The sequence below is a fragment of the Vitis riparia genome, chromosome 13 (genome assembly GCF_004353265.1).
Source record: "Vitis riparia cultivar Riparia Gloire de Montpellier isolate 1030 chromosome 13, EGFV_Vit.rip_1.0, whole genome shotgun sequence".
Lineage (NCBI taxonomy): Eukaryota > Viridiplantae > Streptophyta > Magnoliopsida > Vitales > Vitaceae > Vitis > Vitis riparia.
Window position 1 is genome coordinate 20985807 of NC_048443.1, and position 25637 is coordinate 21011443.

Genomic DNA, 25637 nt, shown 5'->3' on the forward strand with positions numbered 1-25637 from the left:
CCTCAGAGACAGGAATGGCACAATCTTTAACCTTAGGAACAAAAATAAATTAACAACAAATGGATGGAAAATGAAAAATTTAATCCCCATAAGAATCAATTGATAATTGATCAATAACTGAAACGATGTTGGACCATTACAGAACTTCGATGCAGTAGAATTTTGATAAATAAGAGTTCTTTCAGAATGGAAGAATTCAACCATTGCTCAGAAGAGTGCTAGTGGAAGATGAAAGCCAATCGATCTCCATTGACGTCTTTCAAAAACTTCTGCTGTTAAACATCAATACTTGGTGGTTACCGTCATCAACCACCAATATTATCTCCATTGATGTCTTTCAAAAAACTTCTGCTGTTAAACATCATAACAGTGACCAATGTCATCTCTATTAGTGGTTTTCAGAAACTTTTGTTTGTTAAGCATCCATGCTTGTAAATGAAATCAAATTTAATTTCATGTACTAACAATTGTAAGATAAATCTTGTGAATTTGTGAAAGAAGTATGCTAAATTGATACATTTTTTGGGAAAAAAACTTATAAAATGTATAGAATACACTAGTTAACCTATAGAGCATTAAACTAGGAAAATATAGAAGATATCAATCAAGGGTAATAATACAGTAAAAAATATACAGCTAATTCATTGAAAATAATGCCCATTTGAACACTTCCCCTCCAATTGATGCAAAGATATTTGCATCCTAAGCTTACTAATTATCCGTTGAAAGTTTGCGTTGGGGATTCTTTTGTGAGCACATCTACAAGCTAGTTGGAGGATGAAACATACAGAGTATAAACTTGTTGAGAGTTAAGCTTTTCCTTTATAAAATGTCTTATCAATTTGCACGTGCTTGGTCGGAAATGTTGAATCTGGTTGTGCCCTATGTTTATAGTAGTTGTATTGTCACAATAAAATATCATTGGGCTTTTTACTCACTTGCAAATCTAAGAGTATTATTTTCAACTAAAGTAGTTCACATATCCTCTATGCCATTGCCTTGAACTCTATCTTTGCAGTGGAACGGGCCACCACTAGTTGTTTCTTGCTTCTCCAAGTAACTAAATTCACTCACAAGAAGGTGCATTACTTGGTAGTTGCGCTTCTATCTGTCATGGAGGTAGCTCAATCAACATTTGTATAAGCTTCTAACTTAAGTTTACCACCCTTCATGAAACAAGGGGCCTTTGCTTAGAGTTCCTTTCAAGTATCTAACAATTCTATAAATAACTTCAAAATGTGGTTTAAGAGGAGCATGCATAAAAATGTCTTACCACACTCATAACATAAGTTATATCTAGTCTTGTGTGTAATGGTAGGTAAGCTTCCCAATCATTCTCTAATAAATACCTCAATCGACTTGGTCTTCCTTCTCTTATTTTTCTCCTAATTGATGATTTACCTCTATTGGAGTGTTAATGGGTTTGTTGCATGTCATACCCATTTCTTGAAGGATTGAGTGTATTTCTGTTGAAAGATAAAAACTCCCTATCGAAACCTAGCCACTTTAATTCCCAAAAAGTATCTTAGACTTTCAAAGTCTTTGATTTCAATTTTTTTTTACTAAATAGACCTTCAATACTAAAATCTCTTCATTTTCATCATATGTCACAATAATATCATCTACACACACAATTAGAGTAGTAAGAGACCAATTGAGGATAGTTTTATGGGTAAGGTGTGATCACCTTAACTTTAGAAATAGCCTCTATCAAGAATAGACTTGATAATTAAATCTCGAGGTGATTGCTTCATTCCAATATACCAAAAATGTTTTCTTAAGTCATGATACATCTTTGCTCCTCTTTGGTGAACAATGTATGAAGAATAGTAAGTATTCTCAAGAAACTCTTTTCTCAAATCCTCTACATCAGGCACACAAAAGTGTGGTCTATATCAAAAGATGCCCTTGTCATTCATACTAAAGTCGGCACCACCTCCATGATGGGCTACCTCGATCAAGGCTACTAATTGGGGATCACTACATTGGGCTGCTCCATGTTTTGACTGCTTTCACCTTGCCTAGGTCTACAAATATCCTTTCTATAGCCTAAGAATGTAACATGGTCTAACCAAAATTCACACTTCTTTAACTTAGCATATAACTGGTTGTCTCTAAAGCTTTAATATATATAATATTGTAAGTATGAGGTATATAATTCTAAAACTAAGTAAAATCATGCAATATAACATCACTCACAATAAGAATTCCAAACTCGAGTTGTTGTAGTACTTCCATTATGACAACTCAAAATCCAACCTTTGTAATAAAAGCACTATAAGAGGTTTTTCACACTTCTTTTCGTTTTTGGTAGGTGAATGCTTCTATTTATAGAGGTGAATGAGAACCTAAAGCAAATGAATTTACAGGTAACTCGTTGCATGACTTACCCAGGTGTCCATGAAAGAGAAAGGATTAATGTCTTTCTTATTGGCAAATGGCAATGTGTTTAATCCTTTTAGTTGTTTGAGTTAAAAGCAAGTCCATGAGTCACTATGCTCGATTAAGAAGTGACTTAGTATTCTTTTGGTTGCATGCATTCTAACACCTCATGACTCATGTTTAGTTGTACGTATTTCGACACTTCATGCTTGCTAATGATAAGCTAAAAGGTGATGCACTTGATTTTTAAGTACAAGGCCTAAAACACATGGATCAAGTTATGTGTATATAAAGTTTGATATGATTTGCAAACACGCCTCAAATCTAATACTTCATTCAGGGGTTTAAGTTGAGTATAATCATGTTGAAATCAACTTTGTGTTGATTTGCATAACCAATTAAATAAATTGATAGTTTTTGGGTTAACATGTATAATAGGAATTTGACCTGAATGGACACATTCAATAATTATGTCGATAACATAATTATAAATTTAAATTATTCAACTCATATATAACTTATTTTAAATAAATACATAAATTAAGTCATAAATATGTTTGATTGAGATATTATCATATGTACTTATACAAGACTTAACTTGATTATTAAATTGGTTGAATGGATTGCATATTGAGTTATGTGTTTAATAATTAGGTAGTATTTGAGTTTGTGTTTAGGATTTGTTGGAAAAGTAATCTTTTTTTTTTAAAAAAAGGTTTCACATCTAAATTAGTTTTCAAAATATTTACCAAACTAATTTCTTAGCAACATCAACTTTTATTTTATTATTTTTTTTTCATGAACAAATTACTATTGGTGATTGTGATTTTAGCTAGCTTTAAGGTTAAAACTAGAGTTGGTGGCTTTTAAAACCGTAGTAGGTGGTTGTGGTTTTAATCTTAAAGCTAAAACCATAGTCACCTACGGTTGTGTTATGAGAAAATTTAAAAAAAAAAGAAAAAAAGAAATAATGCGTAGATATTGATGTGGCATGGACATACAACTTTGGCGAATATTTTGAAAACAAATCTAAATTGATTTTTTTTTCTTGAAAAAGTTTACTTTGATGGCAAACTCTTATTTGTTTAACCTAATTATTATTCATGCCAGTATTTTAGTTAACCTATTTGGTAGAATGTCTAAATGTTGATATGACATGAACACAAGCTACAAACATGAATTGTCACCTCTCTATTGAAGAGAGTTTTTTTTGTCAGTAGAATCTTCCTATGGGGTGTTTGATCTACACCAAAGTTTAGCAACTAACTAGAAACAAATCAAAATATGTAATAACATTACCCCAAGAAGCAATTTATTGATAAATTTGTGGGTATTTGCCCCAAAGCTTTCCTTTTACATCATTAGTATGATAAAGAACAACAGATAAACCTAAGTACAGGATAAAAATTTCATTTTTAAATATGTTGAATCCAATGAATCAATAAAAATAACTCAAGCAACTTAAGATGGTACTAGAAAGGCAAAATGTTGAAGACCATGTATCCCAAGGACAAAATCTTATCTTTTGATTAGGATTTTTAGTTATGCTTTTATTAATCAAATTAGGATCTACCATTCACTCATATTCTAATGTATAATAGTTTCGTACCACTGACTTTTCAATCAAATAGGGTAAAATAGATTTGAAATTAAGAATATACAGGTTAGTCATTTTGATTTGATACTTAAAGTTTATTTTACTTTTAAGTTATGATACTAAGTTATTTGATCAAATATGTTTAATCTACTTAATAACTTAAATTATCATTAAGTAATATTAAGCTATTAGGTTGATTTACCAAACTCTGACTAAGTTGATATCTTAAAAATGTGTCATTGATTCTTATACCATGGTGGTGTTTATTTTTTTTATTTTTTTAACCTAATATTAAAGCTAATTTGCTTTCAAATTTTGATGATTTGTTTTTAATTTATTTTTTCTACCTATTTTTTTAATTAAATAGAAAAAATAAAATATTTAGTTTTTTTTTATTGAATGCTAAAAATAACTTAAACAATTAAAACAAAATCTCAACACCATCTCACCCTATTAATAGTTAATGCTTAACAAAAATAAAATAATAAAAAAACAAACTACTTAATACTATTAAGTTGTATTTAGAATTAAATTAAATTATATTTAAATATAAGTAAGAAAGAAAAACATAACACATATTCTTCTTGAGCTTGAAATATGGACTTTTCCAACGGACATTGTTAATTTCTTACATTATATTACATTTACATGTGAAAAGCTTATCTTGAGTTGACAGCCATGGCTTGTCCAAGCACCAAAAGGAGTACTGCTTCTCCCTCCACCTATAGTCGAGGTGGGCATGGCCTTCCAGCACGAGCTGCAAATTGTTGAACATTTCACACCCGTTGTCGAGACATCCTAGTCTCTTCATGATAGCTACACCCTTTTATTATAATCTTAAAATTTATATTTGATTTGTAGAAAATCTGAAAGAAAATTCAAAATATAAAATAAAAAAAATTAAAAATTTAAAAAAAATATATTTAAAATTAATAAATTATTTTTATATATCACTTTAAATTTATTTTAATTTTATATAAAAATTAAATAATTTAAAAATATATTCATTTTAATTACTTTTAATTATTTTTTAATAATAAAACAAAACATGAGAAGATAATTTTCCCTGACATTTTTCTTAGTACCAGCTAATTAGAAGCAGAGGGTAAGGAGCAAATTAAAACTGTAATAACATTAAGCCAGGAAGCAATTTATTAGTAAATTAATGGGTATTTACCCAAAGCTTTCCTTTTACATTATTAGTATGATAAAGGACAACAGCAGCACAACTTTGGAACACATAAGCCTAAGTACACCATACAAAATCTCATACCTAAACAGACAATTTGACTCTCTTCAAACAAGTTGAATCCAATGAATCAATAACTTGAGATGGTACTAGAAATGCAATATGTTAAAGCCATGTATCCCAGGAACAAAATTGCTGGATGCTAGGAAAATTTCCAAATACAATTTGGAAGACAATCACCTGCTATGGTTGCTCTCTAGGAAACTCCATCTATTAATTCCGAGGGCTTTCCTCGTGTTATTACAGAACAAGTCTTTAATAACAACATTTAAGTGCTCATGTTTACAACAGAAGTCTTCGAATATCACTGAAGTTTGAGCGCAAAGACGAAAGGAATGCACCTGTGAAATAACACAGGATTAACATCAAAATGAAAGGAACCAAAAAAGTATGAGTAAGGTTAAAACTTCTGTTATTCACATCCTTCAATGCTATAGTCCAAGACTCCGGGCTGCTTAAATAGCAGAAACTTGGAGAACCGATGACTCTGTAGATGCAGGTGCATGTACTAAAGGAAACAGAAAAAAGGAACCCTCATTCTCTCTCTTTTGACACAGAATTAATGCAGGGAGACAACATCTGTCTTTCTCATCAAAGATGGGCATTTTAGTGCCCATCTCTTTTGCCTTTCAGTCATGACCCCCATGCACGATTTGGGATTTTGGAGTTGGTTACACTCATGACCTTCGAAAACCAAGGAAGATTGAACCTGGGAGGAGTCAGACCCCTCCATGATTGTTTGTATTTTGTACAACATTAATGGCACACTGATCATGCATAAATATCCTACTAAATTATAGAGCATGAAGCATGATTTGAATAGCAAATGGTTATGCAGGATTTGTATCCAGCATAGCTAGGAAACCTCCTCATTTAGAAAATAAACAAATTTTACACCATTACATACCTCCAACTTTGCCATCAAAAACACGATGATCAGCGGATAATGTTAAGTTCATTTTTGTGACAACTGCAGGCTTCTCAAGTCCTGAGAAGAAAGTAAATCCAAATCATACACCTAACTAAAAATGCATCAAGTGTATGGTAGAATAGGATATAAGCAACAATATCTAACCATCGCTTCCAACCACTGGTTCAACAACCTTGTTGCCTCTACCAACAGCAAGAATACCAGACTGCAAGATAACAGCATTAAACAAGAGAGATACAAAAGCTCAATAATGACAACTTAGTGTAATCTTAGTCTCGTTCGAGTCCTTAATTAGGAAAAGAGAGAGAAAGTACCTGTGGAGGGTTTATAATTGCACAGAAGTGATCAACAGGAAACATTCCCAGGTTTGAAATGCTGTATAAGATTAAAAAAAAAAAAATTATGATGGCTGCTTTTAACAAAAGACACGAGTAATAGTATCATACTGGAATTATAAGACACATTCACCTGAAAGTTCCTCCTTGAAATTCATTGGGCTTAAGCTTCCCTGCTCGTGCCTTTTCAGCTAATTCTTTGACCTGAGGTACAAAAATTAATTAACTAGAAATCCATGAAACAAGAGAAATTATTCCCCAAAGAATTAATTGAGAATTGATAAGTAATTGAAAGGATATTGGAGCTAGATTGATGGACTTTCATTTAGGTTGTTGCAGATTTCATTCTCACTCAGTTCAACAAAACTCATAGCATTAATGAATGCACAAAAAGTAAGGATTTGAGATTAATACTGCTGACCACTACTGCATATGTTCTAACATAGATACGATTTTGATGAATGTACTGTTGTTTAGTCTAAAAAGAGTAACTTCAGAACTCCTAGTATTATTGGAGGGCTTGCCGCAGGGTAAAACTTTTGTGCCTATCTAATCTAATAGTAGAGGGAGATTCTATTATTGTAATATCTTGGGCATCTAATAGGGAGATAGTCTCATAGAGGTTTGGCAACTGAATCCACAAAATTCTGGATGTTGCTAGTTACGTGGGATTTGCTCCTTCTCTCAGGTGCCTTGTTCAGTAAATCAAGTTGCAGAACAGTTAGCCAAGCAAGCAGCAAAGCACTCGGTTTCCTTTGTTGAGACTTTCCCCCTGCATGTATTAAGCTTTGACAGTGTGTGTATATTGATTTTTCAGCCTTCTGCCCGTGTAGATGGTTTTAGTTTTTATGGAGCAGCATACATGTTTACTTTTTATCAACAATTGTACATCTTGGAAGCATTGTTCATCCTTCTTTGTATTTACCATTTAATGAATGAATATATTTTAAAAAAATAACACTCTTCAAGGAATAAAAATTGTAGATTCAGGTTTCTACTGCAAGCAAATTTCCAGGATTTATTCATTATTTTTCAAGCTAAAAAAAGAGAATGTGAAAGTGTAAGTTCAAAATCTTCACAGGCCATAGAATAGGAGGAGATTCAGAACACTGAACTAAATATTAATCAACTTATGAAATACCTCTATAGAGATTGATGATATGGTCTTCTGATCAGCATTCCTCACAATTGGAGTCATCAAGCCCTGTAACTCAGATAATATTAGGAAACAAGAGAATTTGAGATTTCTCCCTTTTTTTTTTCCCTTTCCCTATTGTTTCCTGAGATCCAAATGAAGGCTAAGGAACAAGCTAGTGGCAGAATACCTTCTCTGTAGCAACTGCAATTGATATGTCAACAGAATCAGATAAAATGACTTCTCCTTTCTCGGCATTCCAGTAAGCTGCAATGTATTGCCACAACAAAATTTGGCATCAGATATATAGATATCAGAACTTAGTTGGAGTAAAAAATCAAAATGAAATGTTGTAGAAGGATTGATGTAAGTATCCATACACTCCAAAAATCAGTTGGCAGTAAGAATATAAAGTATTCCAATATAGCAGTTAGTAATACCACTTTCCTTCATTTCATCACTTCAACACAATATGAAACACAAATAATATGCATATGAAGCCCATCACAGAACTTGAGTGCAGGAAAAAGTTGACAAATCAAAGTACTTCAGATTGAAAGAATTCAAACATTGTTCAGAAGAGGGCTTGTAGAAAAAACAAGCCAATCAATAGAACAACTATTGATGTAATCTATATTGATGTATTTCAAAAACTTTTTCTGTTGAACATCAATACCTGGTGGTTATCATCAGCAGCAACCACCAATGTAATCTTGATTGATGACTTTTAGACTTCTGCTGTTAAACATCAATATTTGGTGGTTACCATCAGCACCGATCACGAACATCATCTCAATTATTGGTTTACAAAAACCCTTTCTGGGTTTAACATCAATTCTTATATATAAAATCAAATTTATTTCTATGTAGAAAATATAGGATAAATTTATTCACTAAATGATTAGAAAAGTTCAATAAGGTCTTAGGAAGTCAGAAGTTGTTACAAAAGATGTTAATACCAAGCAAACAAGCTAGCAAATTAGAAATAACATGTGCAATAGCATTAGAACTAGTATTAGTAGTTAAAACACGATGTATGTCTTCCTGATTTCTTCAGTTGAAGATTGGGAATTAGTGGAAAAAAAAAAATTCATGCAAGTTTCGACAACCTCTATTCTTTGCTGGTTAGAAAACCTAGGGTTCTCACAATGCTCAACAGTTAAACAAAACTTAGGTCTATGTAGGTTCTGGCAGAACAGAGTATGTGCAACAAACCCACAACAGTAAACAAGTTCAACTAATATCCATTTTTGTGTTTAATATGAAAATATGTCTTAATGCAGCATCAAACATCAACTAATTGAAAGAGACATGTGAACTAGGAAAAACAAATAAAAACAAATTCATCTCTAATTATAATCAACTCCAACCACAAACATGCAATTTCATGCCTCTGAATTATCTATTCAAGACAGCTCCATTGGAACAGTGCATAAATACTTGAGAAATGTATTACCATTTGCTTCTGGTACATTTTTAAGTGCCATTGCTACAGCTTTGATAACAATATCATTCACTGAGACTTTAACATCATGCTTCTCTGTAATTGAGAAAAGACAGAAGGATGAATAATCCTTCAAATTACAAGAATGCATAAGAAACCAAAGTAACAAGATAAAAGATTATATTTTATACCTTTAAGCTCCTTTCTAAAGGAAAGAAGGGGATCCAGTATAACATCTGTAGAAACAATCAAATCTTTCAGACTATAGCTTAGTTAATAGTAACAAATATAGAAAAGTGTATAGTATTCTTAAACCTGAGGATAAATATAAATGTGGAGTATTTTGTTTTGATTCCAACAACCTTGTTGCTATCACCTGCAAAACAACATCTGATGGCTCAATTTAAATGCAACTTCAGTAAAAAGGAGCTCTATATTAAAGCCCTTATTTATAAAAGAGAGGCATGACAAATATTTTATATAATAGACAAAAAGGGATCTAATCTAGATCTTCCACCCACGTGGAGAAAATGCTGTCCCAGTTACTTGAAATGGACACATAAAACCTCCCATAATTCTATTATAAATCCAGGGTCATAACTTTTGTCAATGCAGAGCACCAGATTCACCCTCACATCCTCAAAGCCTTCCTGTCCTTGCAGAGGCTATAATATAAATAACTGTTACTGGTGCAATTACTATTCTTCCTCAAATGCCTTATTTGACTTAATTTGAATAGGTAGATATGAGGGGCATAATCTAAAAAGGCTTAAAATCCTATTAACATGTCAGTGATGTCATAACCTATTTAAGAATCCACAAAACAAATATGGACAGAAGTCATGCACATTGCAAATATTGGCCAAATGCTGTTTCCAAGTTAAATGAAACTTACCTTGCGTATTTGGCTATTGGGCATATCTTCAAATGATTCTGATTGCTGTAAATGAGACCTTTCTGGTGATGCTGAGGGAGAAGCTTGAGAGTGAACTGGAGGTGGAGGCATCTTATCCTTTGAGGAAGAACTTGAAGATCCTATTCCTGCCTTTATTGCAGCTAAAACATCCCCTTTCAGCAGAGTACCTCGAGGACCTGATGCCTTCAGTGTTGATGCATCCAATCCAAATTCTGTAATTAGCAACTTTGCAGACGGACTAATCCTAGTAAAACTGGATTTCTCTGCTCTAACTTCATTTCTAGATTCTTGCTGTTGTGGCTTTTCCTTCTTGATATCTGAACCACTACTAACACTGGTCTTTACAATTTCAATGTCATCTGGATCCTCAACCTTGCAAAAAAGCAGATATTAGTGCTCCATATGCCTCGAGTGGCTATAGCTGCACTAGAAATTACGGACTAGTATGATGCATAAGATTTGCATTAATCAAAATCGTGTTGGAAGAACTGATAACAAGTACCTAGTGCTTACTGTAAAATTGATTGGCAATAAGTTGCAGCTAAGGTGAAAATAAGTCATACACAAACAAGTGACTAGCATTATTCCAACTCACTGTTATTGCAATGGGTTGTCCCACAGCCACATCCTTAGAACCTTCAGGTGCTACTATCTTAGCCAAGTACCTGCAGCCAACATTCCAACACAAAATAAAGACAAGTACCTCAAGAAGGGCTTAAAAATGCATCATTGGTTAAAATTCTATTCACTTATGTTCCAAAATAACGATTAAAATTTTTTTAAGTTCCTAAACAAACTTGCATCAAGATTTTATGATTAGTTCCATAATTGAAGTTCAAGACATATTATATAGAGGAAAAGCAGTTCTATGGCATTTTCAAAGAATTTTTTATTTATTTAATTTTTTTTTTTATGTGTAAAGCAATAGAGTATTATAAGGCATTGTCATAGAACATTACCCCTCTTCAAGACTTTCAAATTCAAGGGTGGCTTTGTCTGTCTCTATCTCACATATCACATCACCCACTCCTATCTGTTAGATCAAGTAAATGATCAAGAGAACAGGAAAGGCTGAATAGATAAACAAGTATTTTCCAAACAGGAAAAAAAATATTACTTGAAATTCAATAACCTTTAATTAAGCATAACAAACCTTATCTCCTTCCTTTTTCCTCCACTTAGCAATGTTACCCTGGTTCTGAAAATGAATACACAAATAAATAAAACTTTAAGCTTCTAAATTTAGCATGACAAGGTCAGCCAGAAGTATTACAATCCATATTCAAACTTTCTTACCATAGTTGGGGACAATGCTGGCATTCCAAGAACAATATGAGGAGGAAGTTCTGCTGTGTTAATTGTAGAATTCGTTTCCTGTTGCTTGTCTTCATTTCCAGCATTTTCATGTTTTGATTTTTTCTCTTCAACCCCTGATCCTCCAGCAACACTAGCAGGGACTTTTTGGATATCCTCTTCATCCTCCACCTTGTGAATGGTTGAATATATTTTTCACAACAATAGATACTCAGAATGATTAATACTTGATAGCAAAGACCGAGCAAGCATAAAAAAACTGTATAACATATCAACAGTTATGCTTATGACACAACTGAAGTCAATGTTCAAAAGCTATATATTGACAAGCTATTACTCTAACAGAAATTACTTACAAAGCCTAATATACTAATAACGGAAATGGGAAAAAAAGGCAAAGAACTTCACTAAAAGGGCATACTTAAACAAGATGCTGAATTCTCTGAACAACATAGAATAGTTTTTGTTCTTAGAAAACCCGAAACAAAAGTAAATGCTTATTGTATTCCTTCTTTGTCTGGCTGGATGCACATGGTATTCTATTTAAGTACAAAAAATCAATAAACGTTTGAGGATTATCTCAATTTACCGTTATTGCAATAGGTTGTCCCACAGGCACATCCTTTGAACCTTCAGCTACTAGTATCTTAGCCAGAAACCTGCATAAAATGTTTGCAAAACACCAGGGCCAAAGGATTGAAGGACATGTTTAAATTTTCACTCAATTATTTATATGCACTATCCAGCCATGATGCAGGTGATGAAATACAGATTTTGTTTAGAAAACTGAATATCATATTCAATGTGAAAGCCATGAAACTACATGTGCTGACATGTGAAAACAAAAAGATAGAAACAGAAATCACATTCTAAATGTAACAAAAAAAATGAAGTTCATAACATTTTAATTTCCACGTGCTGAAAATAAAATATAGAGAGAAAGAGAATGCCTATGGAAACATTCTTTTTTATGCCAATCAAAAGATTTGTGGGAATGAAGAGTAGAAGACAATATATCACTATAATAGCTAATCTCAATATTACATTCTATTACTACACAAAATATATAAAATCAGCTTGTTTTTAGGAAAAGAAAACAGAATTACCCCTCTTCAAGACTTTCAAACTCAAGGGTAGCTTTGTCTGTCTCTATTTCACATAGAACATCACCCGGCTCAATCTGTTAGATTAAATCACCAAATTCATAGATGAAATCAACAAATGGTCTCATCAAGTGAAAATTTCATACTGTCATTATTTATAATTATATCAAATTGGAACTTAAGAAGCTTTAAACTCTCACATCATATCAACTTTTTGAATATAACTGACCTTATCTCCTTCTTTCTTCCTCCATTTTGCAATGTTACCTTGAGTCTGCACAAGAGAGCACACAAGAATGCAACCTAGCTTTTGTGCAAAAAAGAGAAAATCCAACCACAAAAAAAACAACAAATGTTTCAAAATTAATTCCTTCCCCATATATCTTACCATTGTAGGTGATAAAGCTGGCATTCCAAGGACCATATGCGAAGGAAGCTCTGCAGTAACACAAAAGTTCAATGATAAGAGCCAGAACACGGATACCCTGACATGCATCACAAAGTATACATGAAAAATGCATTTATCACTAACTCTAGTTGAAACTCAAAACATGAAAAGCACATAGAAACACAACAATAATGTATAAAATAGCAAGGAAATTAAAAGAAAACCAGAAAAAAAAGGAGGAAAAAAAAAAGAATTTAGTGAGAGAGAGAGAGAGAGATCCAGGATCTCTTGCCTTCAAAACAAGTCCTTAGGAACTGTAAATTCTCATTTCGGTAAGTATTAATTCAATCAGATGACTGCAGCCCTTTCTATAGACCAGAAAAACAAATAACAACCAATCCTAACCGAGTTAAACCTTAGAAAGGAACTCAAAAAGACTAAAAAGAAACCCTAATCATTCACTGTTACAGTAGTGGTGATACTAACCCATTCCAGTGGGCTGAAAAGAACTGCTACAATAACTTGCTATAATAACTTTTATTTTCTCCTAGTTTTAACATAAAATTTTTAATAATTACTCTCTAGAAAAAACCACCAAGGACATTTCTTCCCAAACCGAAACAGTCTCTTAATTGGCATGGCACAAATATATTTTTTTTTTTCGATAAGTAAACACATATATTAGCAAAAGGCAAAACACCGCATAGCATACAGGGAGTATACGAGGCGACGAAGGCCTCACAACAAAAAAACAAAAGGAACAAAAAACCCACTGACCCTTAACTGGAGGCTATCCACTCCAAGAAACCTATAAGGGAGCGAGGCTCCGCACCATTATACAATTTTGCCCACCCCCACACATTACAAACAAAAGAATTCTTAACTTTCTGTATAGCTAACTCCCCCCCCCTGAATGCTAATCTATTCCTCTCCTTCCAAACCGTCCAAAAAATAAATAACGGTATGGATCTCCAAATTTTCTCCCTCTTTTTACCCACAAAAGAACCCTTCCAGCTGAGAACCGCCTCCTTTACAGTTTCTGGAAAGACCCACTAGGCTCCAAACAAACTAAGAACAATCCCCCACAACACACTAGCCACTGTACAATGAATTAGAAGATGATTAACGTTTTCCTCATCACTACCACATAAATAACAACGATTAGGAAACTGCCATCCTCTCTTTTGAAGCCTATCAAGGGTAAGAACCCTCCCCCAAGTAGCTTCCCATGCAAAGAACGCTAGCTTGGAAGGAACGTTCTCCACCCAAATGCCCTTTTTGGGAAACAAAGGGACACTATGGCTGATCATCAACCCATACGCTTCCTTAACGCCAAACTTCCCATTTTTTCCTCCCTTCCATAAGGCCAAGTCCTCCTCCAAGGTAATTCTTTGACTCCTTAAGATTTGAAGCAATTCGTCTACCATGTTCAGCTCCCAATCATTGAAGCCTCTAATAAACCTTAGGTACCAACCTCCTTGGCCATAATTCTGGTCCCATATATCCCCCACTGTGGCACTCCTTTGGGCAGCCACATTGAAGAGTTGAGGGAACCTCCGAGCCAGCTCCACATCCCCACACCAAGGGTCCTTCCAAAACCTGATTTTGGTGCCTTTTCCTACCTTAAAAGTCATATTATCCCAACACCAATCGCCTTCTTTCAGAATCTCCTTCCAAACCCCAACACCAAATGCCCCATTTGCCTTTTTAGTCCTCCACCCAAATTCCTCTTGCCCATATTTTGCCACAAGAACACGTTTCCACATCTCCTCCTTGGCACGAGCAAATCTCCACACCCATTTTCCAAGTAGAGCTTTGTTCAAAGGGACTAACTTCCTCAAACCAAGCCCCCCCTTCTCCTTACCCACACACACCCTCTCCCAATTGACTAGGTGGGCTTTTCTTTCCGTACTTCCCCCTCCCCACAAGAAATCTCTTTGCAACTTTTCTAGTCTTCTTGCCACTGTCCTAGGCATACGGAAGAGGGACAGCTGATATAATGGCATGCTAGCCAAAGTACTCTTTATGAGTAATTGGCATGGCACAAATATAGCTTAAGGATTTTAAAGAGGGTACATTTTATCTAATCAAGGAACCACCACCACAACCACAACAGGAAGGTATACAATGAAATTAAACTTCTATAGTTTCTTCTGGGTTGGTGACTGCCTAGAACCTAAGCCCTATCATGAGTAGGATTTGGGTTATGTTGATCCTTGCCCAATGTGCACTCTTATTAATACATAAAAGGAAGGAACAACTTACATATAACATAACTAGCAATTCATAAAACTATTTCAGTTATTGACATTCTTTTACCCTGCCAGTCTATTAGAAACAGGCAAGGGTCCTAATATGTTATGATTAATTGACCTGATAATGATCCCTGAAGAGTGTCAGGTAGGGTACTGGTAAATACAAATAAAATTGGAAAGTTAATCTCTTGTTTTCTTATAGAAGGTTGTATGGTTGTGTTCATCAAGCCTGCAGCTTAGTAGACAGCTACTGAATGCATAACCCACACAAGAGATCACTACAGGGCTTCTTACGACCAAAACTGTAAGAATCTAAGAGATACAAAGACATGATGCATAAACTCCGATTAGCTAAGATCTATACCTGCAGATGAGAAATTACGGACACCGATTTGCAACTGCAAAATGACAATCAAAGTCAAAACACAGCTTTGATATGAAGAGGTATTTACTAATATATTTCAAAAACTGACCTTGAGCTTAGAAGAACCATCTTGAACTCTGGGGACCATCAGTAAAGATGCAGGCCTGATAAGCTTCATCATCAGTGAATTACATAGGAAAAGAAAATTTGAAATTAAAGTAACTTGGGCTGCAAGCTGGGTTGGTCCAAATAATAACTGAATAATATGAACCCAACCTGATGCGCAGACCCTGATTGGATTTAGATCAGTTTTCTGGCTTCATGCCGGTGCTCAATTAGATCAACTACCTAGCTTGACCTTGATTTGATTTTCAGATTTGGTTTTCTGATGTGTTTTGTTTTAGGTCAAATAACTGGTTTAAGGTCATCTTATATCCATAAATTATAAATATATACATGTTTTTTGTGAATTCATACATCATGTACATATCAAGGTAAAATCAGAATAAGAACTGCTTGACCTGGTTTAATGAAACCCCACCACAAGCATCCAAAACATTCAACAACAGGTTAGGTTAGGGTTGAATGTATTGGTTCAATCTTGAGGTTAGTTGATGCTCCATAACCAGGCTCAGTTTAGTTTTAACATCAGCATTAACTCCAATCACATTTTCACCATTGTAGTAACCAAAATAAGGTAATAAAAAGCCAAAACATTTCTAACTAATAGAAAGAAACACCTTCTCTTTAGTCCTGAAATTAGAGAACAAGAAGTTTACAACAGGCACTAAATAAAAAAACTAATTCAAACAAGCTGGAAATATAGGAGTAATGCAACCACATAAGAAATCAAAACATGGTTCACAAGGGACCACAGATGGAAGGGCAATAGATGCAAACCTTAACAGAGTGCCATCACCATCCACAGAAGACTTTTGCACAGTGGAAGTGCTGCACCAGCGAGTAAAAAGTAAGCAAGGATACTACAGTAATCCTTACATAAATGGGAATGGGATTGAATTCAATAAGCATTATAAGCAATGATGTCTTCACATAAGTTAATAGGTCAGAATCAGTGTCATTAAAAATGATATTGGGCAATGTGAAAGCATCATTTCTACAACCAAAGAAATATGGAAAGAGGAAACATAAGCCATAAGATGCTAATGATCTCATCTTAAGATACTTAAAAGAAACACAAGTCCAAATTGAATTTCTCAAGACTGATTTTGATGATAACAAAACAAAGGATTAACACCTAATCTTTTCTTGAAGTTTTTTGACCAGGTTATAAATTTCTAATATAAATTGGGAGCTTCAAGAAGAAGACATGCATGGAACGTCCAAAATTCAATCAAGAGAAGTCCTCAAGAACTCTAGTACTTAGGATCTTATCTAAAGTTAGATCAAGGTGCAATTGCGTGAGAACCACACTCCATAAAAATTTAACCTATTGAAATCAAACTTCTGGGCTTAAACAAATCGATCATTCTAAGGTTTTCAAAATAAAGCTCAAAAGTGCGAAAATGGAAAAATATTTTCTTAAAATGAGCTACACTCATTCAGGACTAAACTTTTCCAGTGTATTCTCAAAAGTTAAGAAGGGTTTTTCAAATTTGAATGACTTAGCCGCAGTTTAAATCAACTCAGAAGCTTGCAAAAGTGCACAAAACTATGGTTCTCTAGCTCAGGCAGTTGACCAGCTTGTCATCTGGTTCCATTTGGGTAGAACCCTTGTTTTGTAGCAGGTTAGAAGTGTCTACAGACTAAGCAACTAATCAATAGGTCGTGCAACTGGCTCAGTAATTGGTTAATAGGTTGTGCAAGGTCACCTGATATGCGTTAAATGCTAATGGGTAGTCAAGTGATTGACTGCATAGTCAACTAGTAGAGGGGAAGACTACATCTAAAAACCAATTTTTCCAAAAATCTCATATTTAAAGCCCCCAAACTTCATTTAGAAACAACCTACCACTTGCAAAACATTCTATAGATTGAATTTGAGCTTCCAATACATCCTTAATACAATTATTCCTAACTTGCAACCCCATTGATTGCACAATTAAGTCTAGCTAATGTCCACACTATATTCTCACTTGCCTAGCTAGCTCTTTATACTCCTTTTGATCAAAGGATTATTTTTCCCCTAAGAGAGTGGTTCTTAGTGAGGGAAGATCATTTGAAAGAAATTGTGAAGACTTGTTGGTACCTAGAAACCAATTGTATATTGTAGCCCTTGGTTTGAAGGATACTTGCATAATGGAGCAACCTAAGGTGCTGTCAAATCACGTACATCAAAGTTTGTTTCTTCTTCCCTAATCTCTTTATTATTTGTTTGCTCACATCATTGATTATTGCTTTATATCATTATTATTGCATATAGGCTTGTAATTTTGATAAAATTTGAAAAAGTATCTTTCAATCAATTCATCCTCCACTTGGGTGATTACCTTAGGTTTACAATTAGGTACACTTTCACACCAATTATACATGCATATTCACATCCATCTTTATCAAAATGAGATGCTAGCATTACTTGGAAGATTCTTGAGAAAGCATCCTTCTGGTGTCATAACACAAGCATATTTGGAGGCTCACCTCCTCCATTGAGTGTAGGTTTAGTGGTTAACCTTACTTAGAAGGGAACCCCAAGGCACCTTACTTCTGAGACCCAATTATAGAACAAATTTTGAGGAGACTTGATAGATGAAAGAAGACTTTTCTATCTTTAAGAGGGACAGTCTCCTCTTTCATCACCTATTGCTTAAATCCCCACACATTGCCTTCACCATTTTCGAGATTCCTATTAAGCTTGTCATGATGTGAGAGAATTCAAAATGACTTCTTATGGTCAGTTTTTGAGAAGGAAAAAGGGATCGCATAATTGGTGGAGTAGCTGCACAAAAACTAAAGGAGGGGTGATGCAGAGCATACATGCCAATTACACCTTTTCAAACTTATCACAGGCATAGGTATAAGGGATGTATCTTTTAATTAGGATTTTATACTTATGTTTTCATTTAACAATTATGAGGATTTATTTTTTTTAGTTTATCATGTTTCAAATTTACCATGTTGTTAGTATCAATTTAAAATTTTAGCTGTTTGTTTTTGCTAGATGTGTTGTAGACTGTGTATATAAAGGCTTCTTAGAGTGGTTAGCCTCCAATTAGGGGTTGGGGTGTTTTGTTCTTTTTGGTTGGGAGGCCATAGTCCTCTTGTATACTCCCTGTATGCTTTGCGGCTTTTTTGCCTTTTGTTAATATATGTGCTTACTTATAAAAAAAAATAAAATATAAAGGTCACTCTTGGTGAATAATAAAGCAGATTTGAAGATTCATTGATTGCTGCCTATTTTTCCTCTTACATTATTTCCTACTTTTCTTCTTATTTTACTTCCATTTATTCTCCAACCCAATTCTAACTCTTTCTTTTTCCTATACTACCTATCCAGCATTTTACCAGAGCATGTCTTTTTTTTTTTTTCCTTTTGATAGGCAAAGATAGAATATGCCTAATATAAGGGGTGCACAAGGTATACATACTGTATACAAAGGCCCCAGAAAGCCAAACAAAGCTAAGGGATACATAAAAAACAACTTCCTCACCTCAACTAGAGCTCAGCCAATCAATGAAGTCTAACATGGTCAAAGAACTATCACTTATGTAGATTCTAACTCACTCCTAAAAAATATGCATGAAAGCTTATTTGATTGTTTAGTCCCCCTTTTCAATGTTTTCTAAAGCTCTCTTATTTCTTTCTTTCTTTCCAAATAGCCCAAAACACACAAAGGGAGCAGCTCTCCAAACTTTCTTTCTTCTTCATGACAAAAGATCTATACCAACTAAAGAGGACCTCTCTCATACTAAAGTGCATCACCCATTCTATCCCAAAAAGAGCCTAAACAAGATGCCTCAACATGACTGCTTTTGAACAGTGAAGGAGGATATGAGCAATTGTTTCTTTGCCTCCTTTGCACAAATAGCATCTGTTTGGTATTCTCCATCCCCTTCTTTTAAGTTGATCCATAGCCAAAATCCTCCCCCATGTAGCTTCTCACATGAAAAACCCACCCTCATAGGGACCCAAGGATTCTAAAATCGTGAAGGGAACACATCTAAACTATCAATGAAAAAGGAGGGATAAAGAGACTTAACAGAGAAATTGCCATAATTTGTGTTATGCCAAATCATCTTACCTTTTAAACCATTGCAAATTGATTATGCCTATAATTTCCTAAAAAAGGCCTCCAATTAGGGGTTGGGGTGTTTTGTTCTTTTTGGTTGGGAGGCCATAGTCCTCTTGTATACTCCCTGTATGCTTTGCGGCTTTTTTGCCTTTTGTTAATATATGTGCTTACTTATAAAAAAAATAAAATATAAAGGTCACTCTTGGTGAATAATAAAGCAGATTTGAAGATTCATTGATTGCTGCCTATTTTTCCTCTTACATTATTTCCTACTTTTCTTCTTATTTTACTTCCATTTATTCTCCAACCCAATTCTAACTCTTTCTTTTTCCTATACTACCTATCCAGCATTTTACCAGAGCATGTCTTTTTTTTTTTTCCTTTTGATAGGCAAAGATAGAATATGCCTAATATAAGGGGTGCACAAGGTATACATACTGTATACAAAGGCCCCAGAAAGCCAAACAAAGCTAAGGGATACATAAAAAACAACTTCCTCACCTCAACTAGAGCTCAGCCAATCAATGAAGTCTAACATGGTCAAAGAACTATCACTTATGTAGATTCTAACTCACTCCTAAAAAATATGCATGAAAGCTTATTTGATTGTTTAGTCCCCCTTTTCAATGTTTTCTAAAGCTCTCTTATTTCTTTCTTTCTTTCCAAATAGCCCAAAACACACAAAGGGAGCAGCTCTCCAAACTTTCTTTCTTCTTCATGACAAAAGATCTATACCAACTAAAGAGGACCTCTCTCATACTAAAGTGCATCACCCATTCTATCCCAAAAAGAGCCTAAACAAGATGCCTCAACATGACTGCTTTTGAACAGTGAAGGAGGATATGAGCAATTGTTTCTTTGCCTCCTTTGCACAAATAGCATCTGTTTGGTATTCTCCATCCCCTTCTTTTAAGTTGATCCATAGCCAAAATCCTCCCCCATGTAGCTTCTCACATGAAAAACCCACCCTCATAGGGACCCAAGGATTCTAAAATCGTGAAGGGAACACATCTAAACTATCAATGAAAAAGGAGGGATAAAGAGACTTAACAGAGAAATTGCCATAATTTGTGTTATGCCAAATCATCTTACCTTTTAAACCATTGCAAATTGATTATGCCTATAATTTCCTAAAAAAGGCCTCCACCTCGTCTAGTTCCCAATCATGAATCTGTCTCGTGAACTTAGGGTTCCCACATTATTCTCAATAGCATCCATTAAAGATGCATGGGTAGTCAAGACATGGGAGTAGATTAGGGAGGGTGGAAAAAAGAATGTGGGAAAGGACTCCTCTAAGGGCTCATTCTCACAACATCTATCCGTTCAGAGCTTAACCCTTTGACCATTTCATACCCTAAAGACCATTCTACTTTTAAAGTCTTCCCATCCGCTTTTGATAGCCTTCCACACTCTCACCCCTCCCAGTACCTCCCCAAATTACCCGCTTCCAAAGGGAGCCGCTCTCACAAGAAATTCTCCACAACGACTTGCTAAGCAGAGGCTTGTTAAGGATGGGTAGTATTCCCCTCACTTCTCTTGTCCTAGCAAATTAAAGACCAACTCACCAAGTGCGGCTTGCTCTCAAGAGCCCCTTTCCCCCAAAGGAAGTCTCTTTGGATTCTTTCCAACCTTAAACTCACCTTTCTCAAAATAAGGAACAAGGACATGAAGTAAATTGACAAACTAGAAAGGACACTCTTAAATAGGGTCATTTTTCCTCCCTTTAATGAGTACATCTTTTCCACATAACAAGTCATTCTTGAAATCTCTCCTCCATCACAGCCCAAATCCGAGTTAATTTGAAATGAGTTCCTAATGGAAGGTCAAGATACCCTACACTGCAACCAAAGACTCTAGCAAGCTCTTCCACATAGGCAACCTCCCCAAGGGCTTAATTCACTTGTCTCCATATTGATCTTAAGGATTAAGATTGCCTCAAACCACATGAAAGTCCAACTCTAGTGTTTTATTTTCTCTTTTGAGGTATCACAAAAGATAGGAGTATCATCAATGAAAAGCGAATGGGACAGTTCCATTCCCTCTCCACTTCCACTAACTGAGAAGCCTAAGATAAAACCCCCTTCCTTTGCCCTATATAGGATAGACAAGAGAGCCTATAGCTAGGATAAAGAGATATGGCGGTAGAAGTTCTCTCTACCTCAATCTTCTAGAACTTTGAAAGTAGTCAAAGGGTTCCATGTACCAAATTGAAGAAACAAGCCACAGAGATGCACCACTTGATCCAACTTGTCCACTCAAGAACAAATCCCATTTTTTTATCCAAAACTACTATTACGAAGTTCTAGGTGACATGATTAAAAGCCTTCTCAATATCCAGCTAAGGACTCCCTTCTCGACACTTTTCATCCTAGGGCCAATGGCTTCATTAGCAATGAGGATCGCATCCAAAATCTATTTTCCCTCTCCAAATGGTTGGAAAGCTGAGACCACTTTACCTACCACTTTTTTAAGCCTGTTAGTTAGGACTTTCACTAGTAGTCTACCAAAGCATGTCAATCCAAGCAAAATTCAATTGCCAAATTTTTATTTCAATTTTCTTTTCACTTATTCACCAAACTCCACCTAAAAAAGGTTGAAGATGTAGGAGATGCCTAATTGTATCCAAAGTTGAGGAGAAGAACTAGGGCAATCCCATAAACACTTGAAGATACATTTTGGGCTTTGAATTTGCATTTAGTTGAGGTACACAGACCTTTCATTAAACTTTGTACCTTATATTTTGTATCTATTGGCAATTTAAGAAATAGCTTAGGTCCCCAAAATATACAATAAATAAATTTCTATTATTCACTCATTGTCATTCATGATAAAAGAAAAACAAAGACACAAATAAATAACAAATAATGGAGGCATGTGATTCACCATAAAAAACTCCTCCATGCTAATTGCACCATGCTAATGCAAAGAACCTAGCAAATGGTTGACTAAGCAAGAAACGCATTGAAGAAACACCTTGACTCCAAAGACAAATCTAAAGTCCTAGTTAGTAAAGAACCCTACATCCAAGGGCCTATTTCTTTAGGATATCCAAGATATAATTGTCAATGAATCATCCTCCACTAAGAAATTACTGAAGCCTAAAGTATTGACTTGGATCAAGCATTCCCACAAGGGTAGTACCTGGGCCTCTATCACCAAACCCTCCAACAAGAATGGAAAAATCTCTAACCACCCCTTTCTTATGATCTTGGAAAACTCAGAAAATGCTTAATTATTCTAGATAACATACAAAACTACTATTAAAGTTGAGTTTGAATTGACCCACCAAAGGAAAAAATCTGGTCAAAAAACACTATTGTAGGCCTACTCCTCAAACAACAAGCAACTTTCTACTCTAGGATGAGTCACTTAACAAAGATGTGCAAAAATTTTGGGGAAACTAACAACCAAACAGGAGAGAAGCAAAACACCACATCCCAAATTGATTCAATAGGTCTCCATTTATCCTAAAAAGTCTTGGCATTCCTCTCCAACTAGATCACCTAAAAAAACGTGTGTAGATATGCGCATAAGTATCCTACTCTTATGGTTGCCTCCAAACCTATTAAAAGTCATTACCATCAGACTAATTGTTGTTTTATGGGGTATCCATTCCATGGAAAATGTGAAGAGTCTAAGCTTCCTTCTTGTTGAACAATTAAGGAAAAGGAGATCTACCATCTCCCCATTGTCTGAATACATAAGACATCAATCACTCATGACTGAAGGCTTTGTTGAAGCAAATTATTGGCATTCTCCCTCCTATTAGCCACAAGCTACATAAAGGCTTCAGCCTTCCATATGGATTAAATAATACTATGACTAAATACATATTTTAACTTTTCAAATTCTCATTGAAAAAAGATGCAAAACTTAAAGTAAAAGCGCATAATTTAGTTTTTTGACATTATTATTTCCCTTATTTCATATTTTTAGTAGTATATGAAAAAATGATATGCACCATGACGTTTATCTTCTCGTAAATTTTCAATCATTATCTTCCATGCATACTGTAATTGTAACACCAACCACTCTCCTCTGTAGAAAAGTGGCAGAGCAAATGAATCAACTGAAAGAAAAGAAAAGAAAAGAAAAGAAAAAAGTCAAAAGCCAAGGACCAATGGAAAAAGAAAATAACTCCAATGGTAAATTTGTGAAGTTGTTGAAGCTGGGGGGTCATTCCAATCCATCCAAGTATCAAGGTAGCCTACCACAAGGGTTTTTCATAATACATTAAACATATCCAACCTTGAGCACATGTGCATGACACATGCATCCATACATAAGCATATATGACTTATGTCTAATTGAACAATTCTTAACACTAATCTAGAAATCCTTTTATACCTTAATCCATGCAGCAACAAATTCATAACTTAAAGTCCTTAACTGCATCATAAACCATTAGTACAACCCAAGTGGCAATGATTACTTGCATTAAGCAGAAAACAGTATTACCTCAAGTTTTTATCTAACCTTCCATTTGATTGCTGAGAAAACTAAGGAAAGAAAAATAAAACAAAATTTTGCATTAGGATCAATCGATCGGAAGCTTTTGTTCTTTTTTTTGTTCCTAAATAAGAAAAGACCCAACATTCGAACTCTCTTCTTTCCTACATTTCTCAGAAGCCACACATAACTAAGTTATAACCTGTCTCTAAGCACAAAAAATAGTGGAATTACCAACACCCACTATCCTTGTGTTCAGAGAATTGCACAACCAATATAATATGTCAGATGATCCACATGATCACATCACAACTTCGGGAGGTAGTTGCAACATCATTTCTCAAGCTGTCTTTCAACGTCAAATTTTCAAACTTTAGAATATATCAAGCGATTTTGACACAAATCCAACAATCCCGAACACCCCAATTATTGCTCTGCATTTAGTCGCAACAAATCCCATCCTAATTCCAATCCCACGGTCCATCTACTTCACACACCAAAACCAATTCACAATTCTACGATCCCCAAATCCATCCAAAAAAAGAAAAGAAAAGGAAAGAAAAGAAAAGAAAAGAAAAATTGCACACCGAATTAAAAAAAAAAAAGAAAAAGAAAAAAGAAAAAAAAAAGAAGAAGAAAAAACACAACGAAATAAACACCCAAAACTACAATATTCTACATGGTATCACAAAAACCTGTTAACCACCAAATAAAATTTTCAACATGAATCAAGAAACTAAAATGAATCAGTCCATTAGATTACAAGGAAACAAAAAATGCAACCAAATAAAATAAAACAGAAAACAAATAGAAAGAGAGGGAGAGTACTGAGGGAGAGATCTGGAGGCGGTGGAGGAGAGGATGCGAGCTCTGAAGAGGGAAGGGGCGCGAGAGACTATAGGGTGGCGGAGCCGAGAGAGCGCCATTTTAGAGAGAGAAAATGTCCAGAGAGAGAAATGAAGAGTTTTGGGTTGTTGTAGTAGGAGGAAAAGCATGTGTCCTTTGACTCAACTGAATGCAAATGGCGAGCTGCTCACTCCCCTACGGTTCGTCAAGTTATCAGGGGAGGCACCCACCCAGTTCCACTCCCTTTTTTGTGTTTTTGGTTCAAGGGGGTGTACGATTAACTCACTTAATCACTTAAAATAATTAAATATATTTTTAAAATAACTTAATGATACCATTTAAAATTTAAAATAATTTAAAATAAAAATAATTGATTTATATTTTTATTTTATCTTTTTATCTCCATTTCTCCTAATTATTTTCAGCATTTTTTTTTATTATTTCATGATTTTTATTATTACTGGATTTCTTTTATCATAATTATAATTTATAAGAATAAATATATCAATTTAATGATTTATAATAAATTGTAAATTAATTTTATCAATCTTAATACTTAAAAGCAATAATAAATAATAAGTTTTAAATTAATAATTTAAATATAACTTAATTTAAGATTAAGTGATTAAGTAGTAACTTAAGTCATTCAACTTAAGTATTAGTGTTAATGAATTTTGGCAATGTTTTTGTTGCTGTGGCTATCAGTCCATCTGTCCATGTGAAAACTTAGCGGTTGCTT

General features: G+C 34.5%; 1 protein-coding gene across 1 annotated transcript; it reads right to left on the reverse strand.

Moving 5' to 3' along the window:
• Positions 1–5108: 5108 nt before the first annotated feature.
• LOC117928878 (dihydrolipoyllysine-residue acetyltransferase component 1 of pyruvate dehydrogenase complex, mitochondrial) lies at positions 5109–25083 on the reverse strand. The gene is made up of 23 exons (XM_034848960.1): positions 24881–25083; positions 16314–16364; positions 15523–15577; positions 15414–15447; positions 12795–12844; positions 12636–12680; positions 12410–12483; positions 11893–11962; positions 11286–11474; positions 11143–11187; positions 10949–11022; positions 10585–10654; positions 9969–10361; positions 9389–9449; positions 9265–9309; positions 9086–9169; positions 7820–7896; positions 7636–7698; positions 6628–6698; positions 6474–6534; positions 6304–6364; positions 6136–6216; positions 5109–5569 (listed from the first exon to the last, which is right to left on the reverse strand). The coding sequence occupies exons 1-23, from the start codon at positions 25045–25047 to the stop codon at positions 5511–5513; spliced, it is 1980 nt and encodes a 659-aa protein (XP_034704851.1). The 5' UTR covers positions 25048–25083; the 3' UTR covers positions 5109–5510.
• Between the last annotated feature and the right edge of the window lie 554 nt (positions 25084–25637).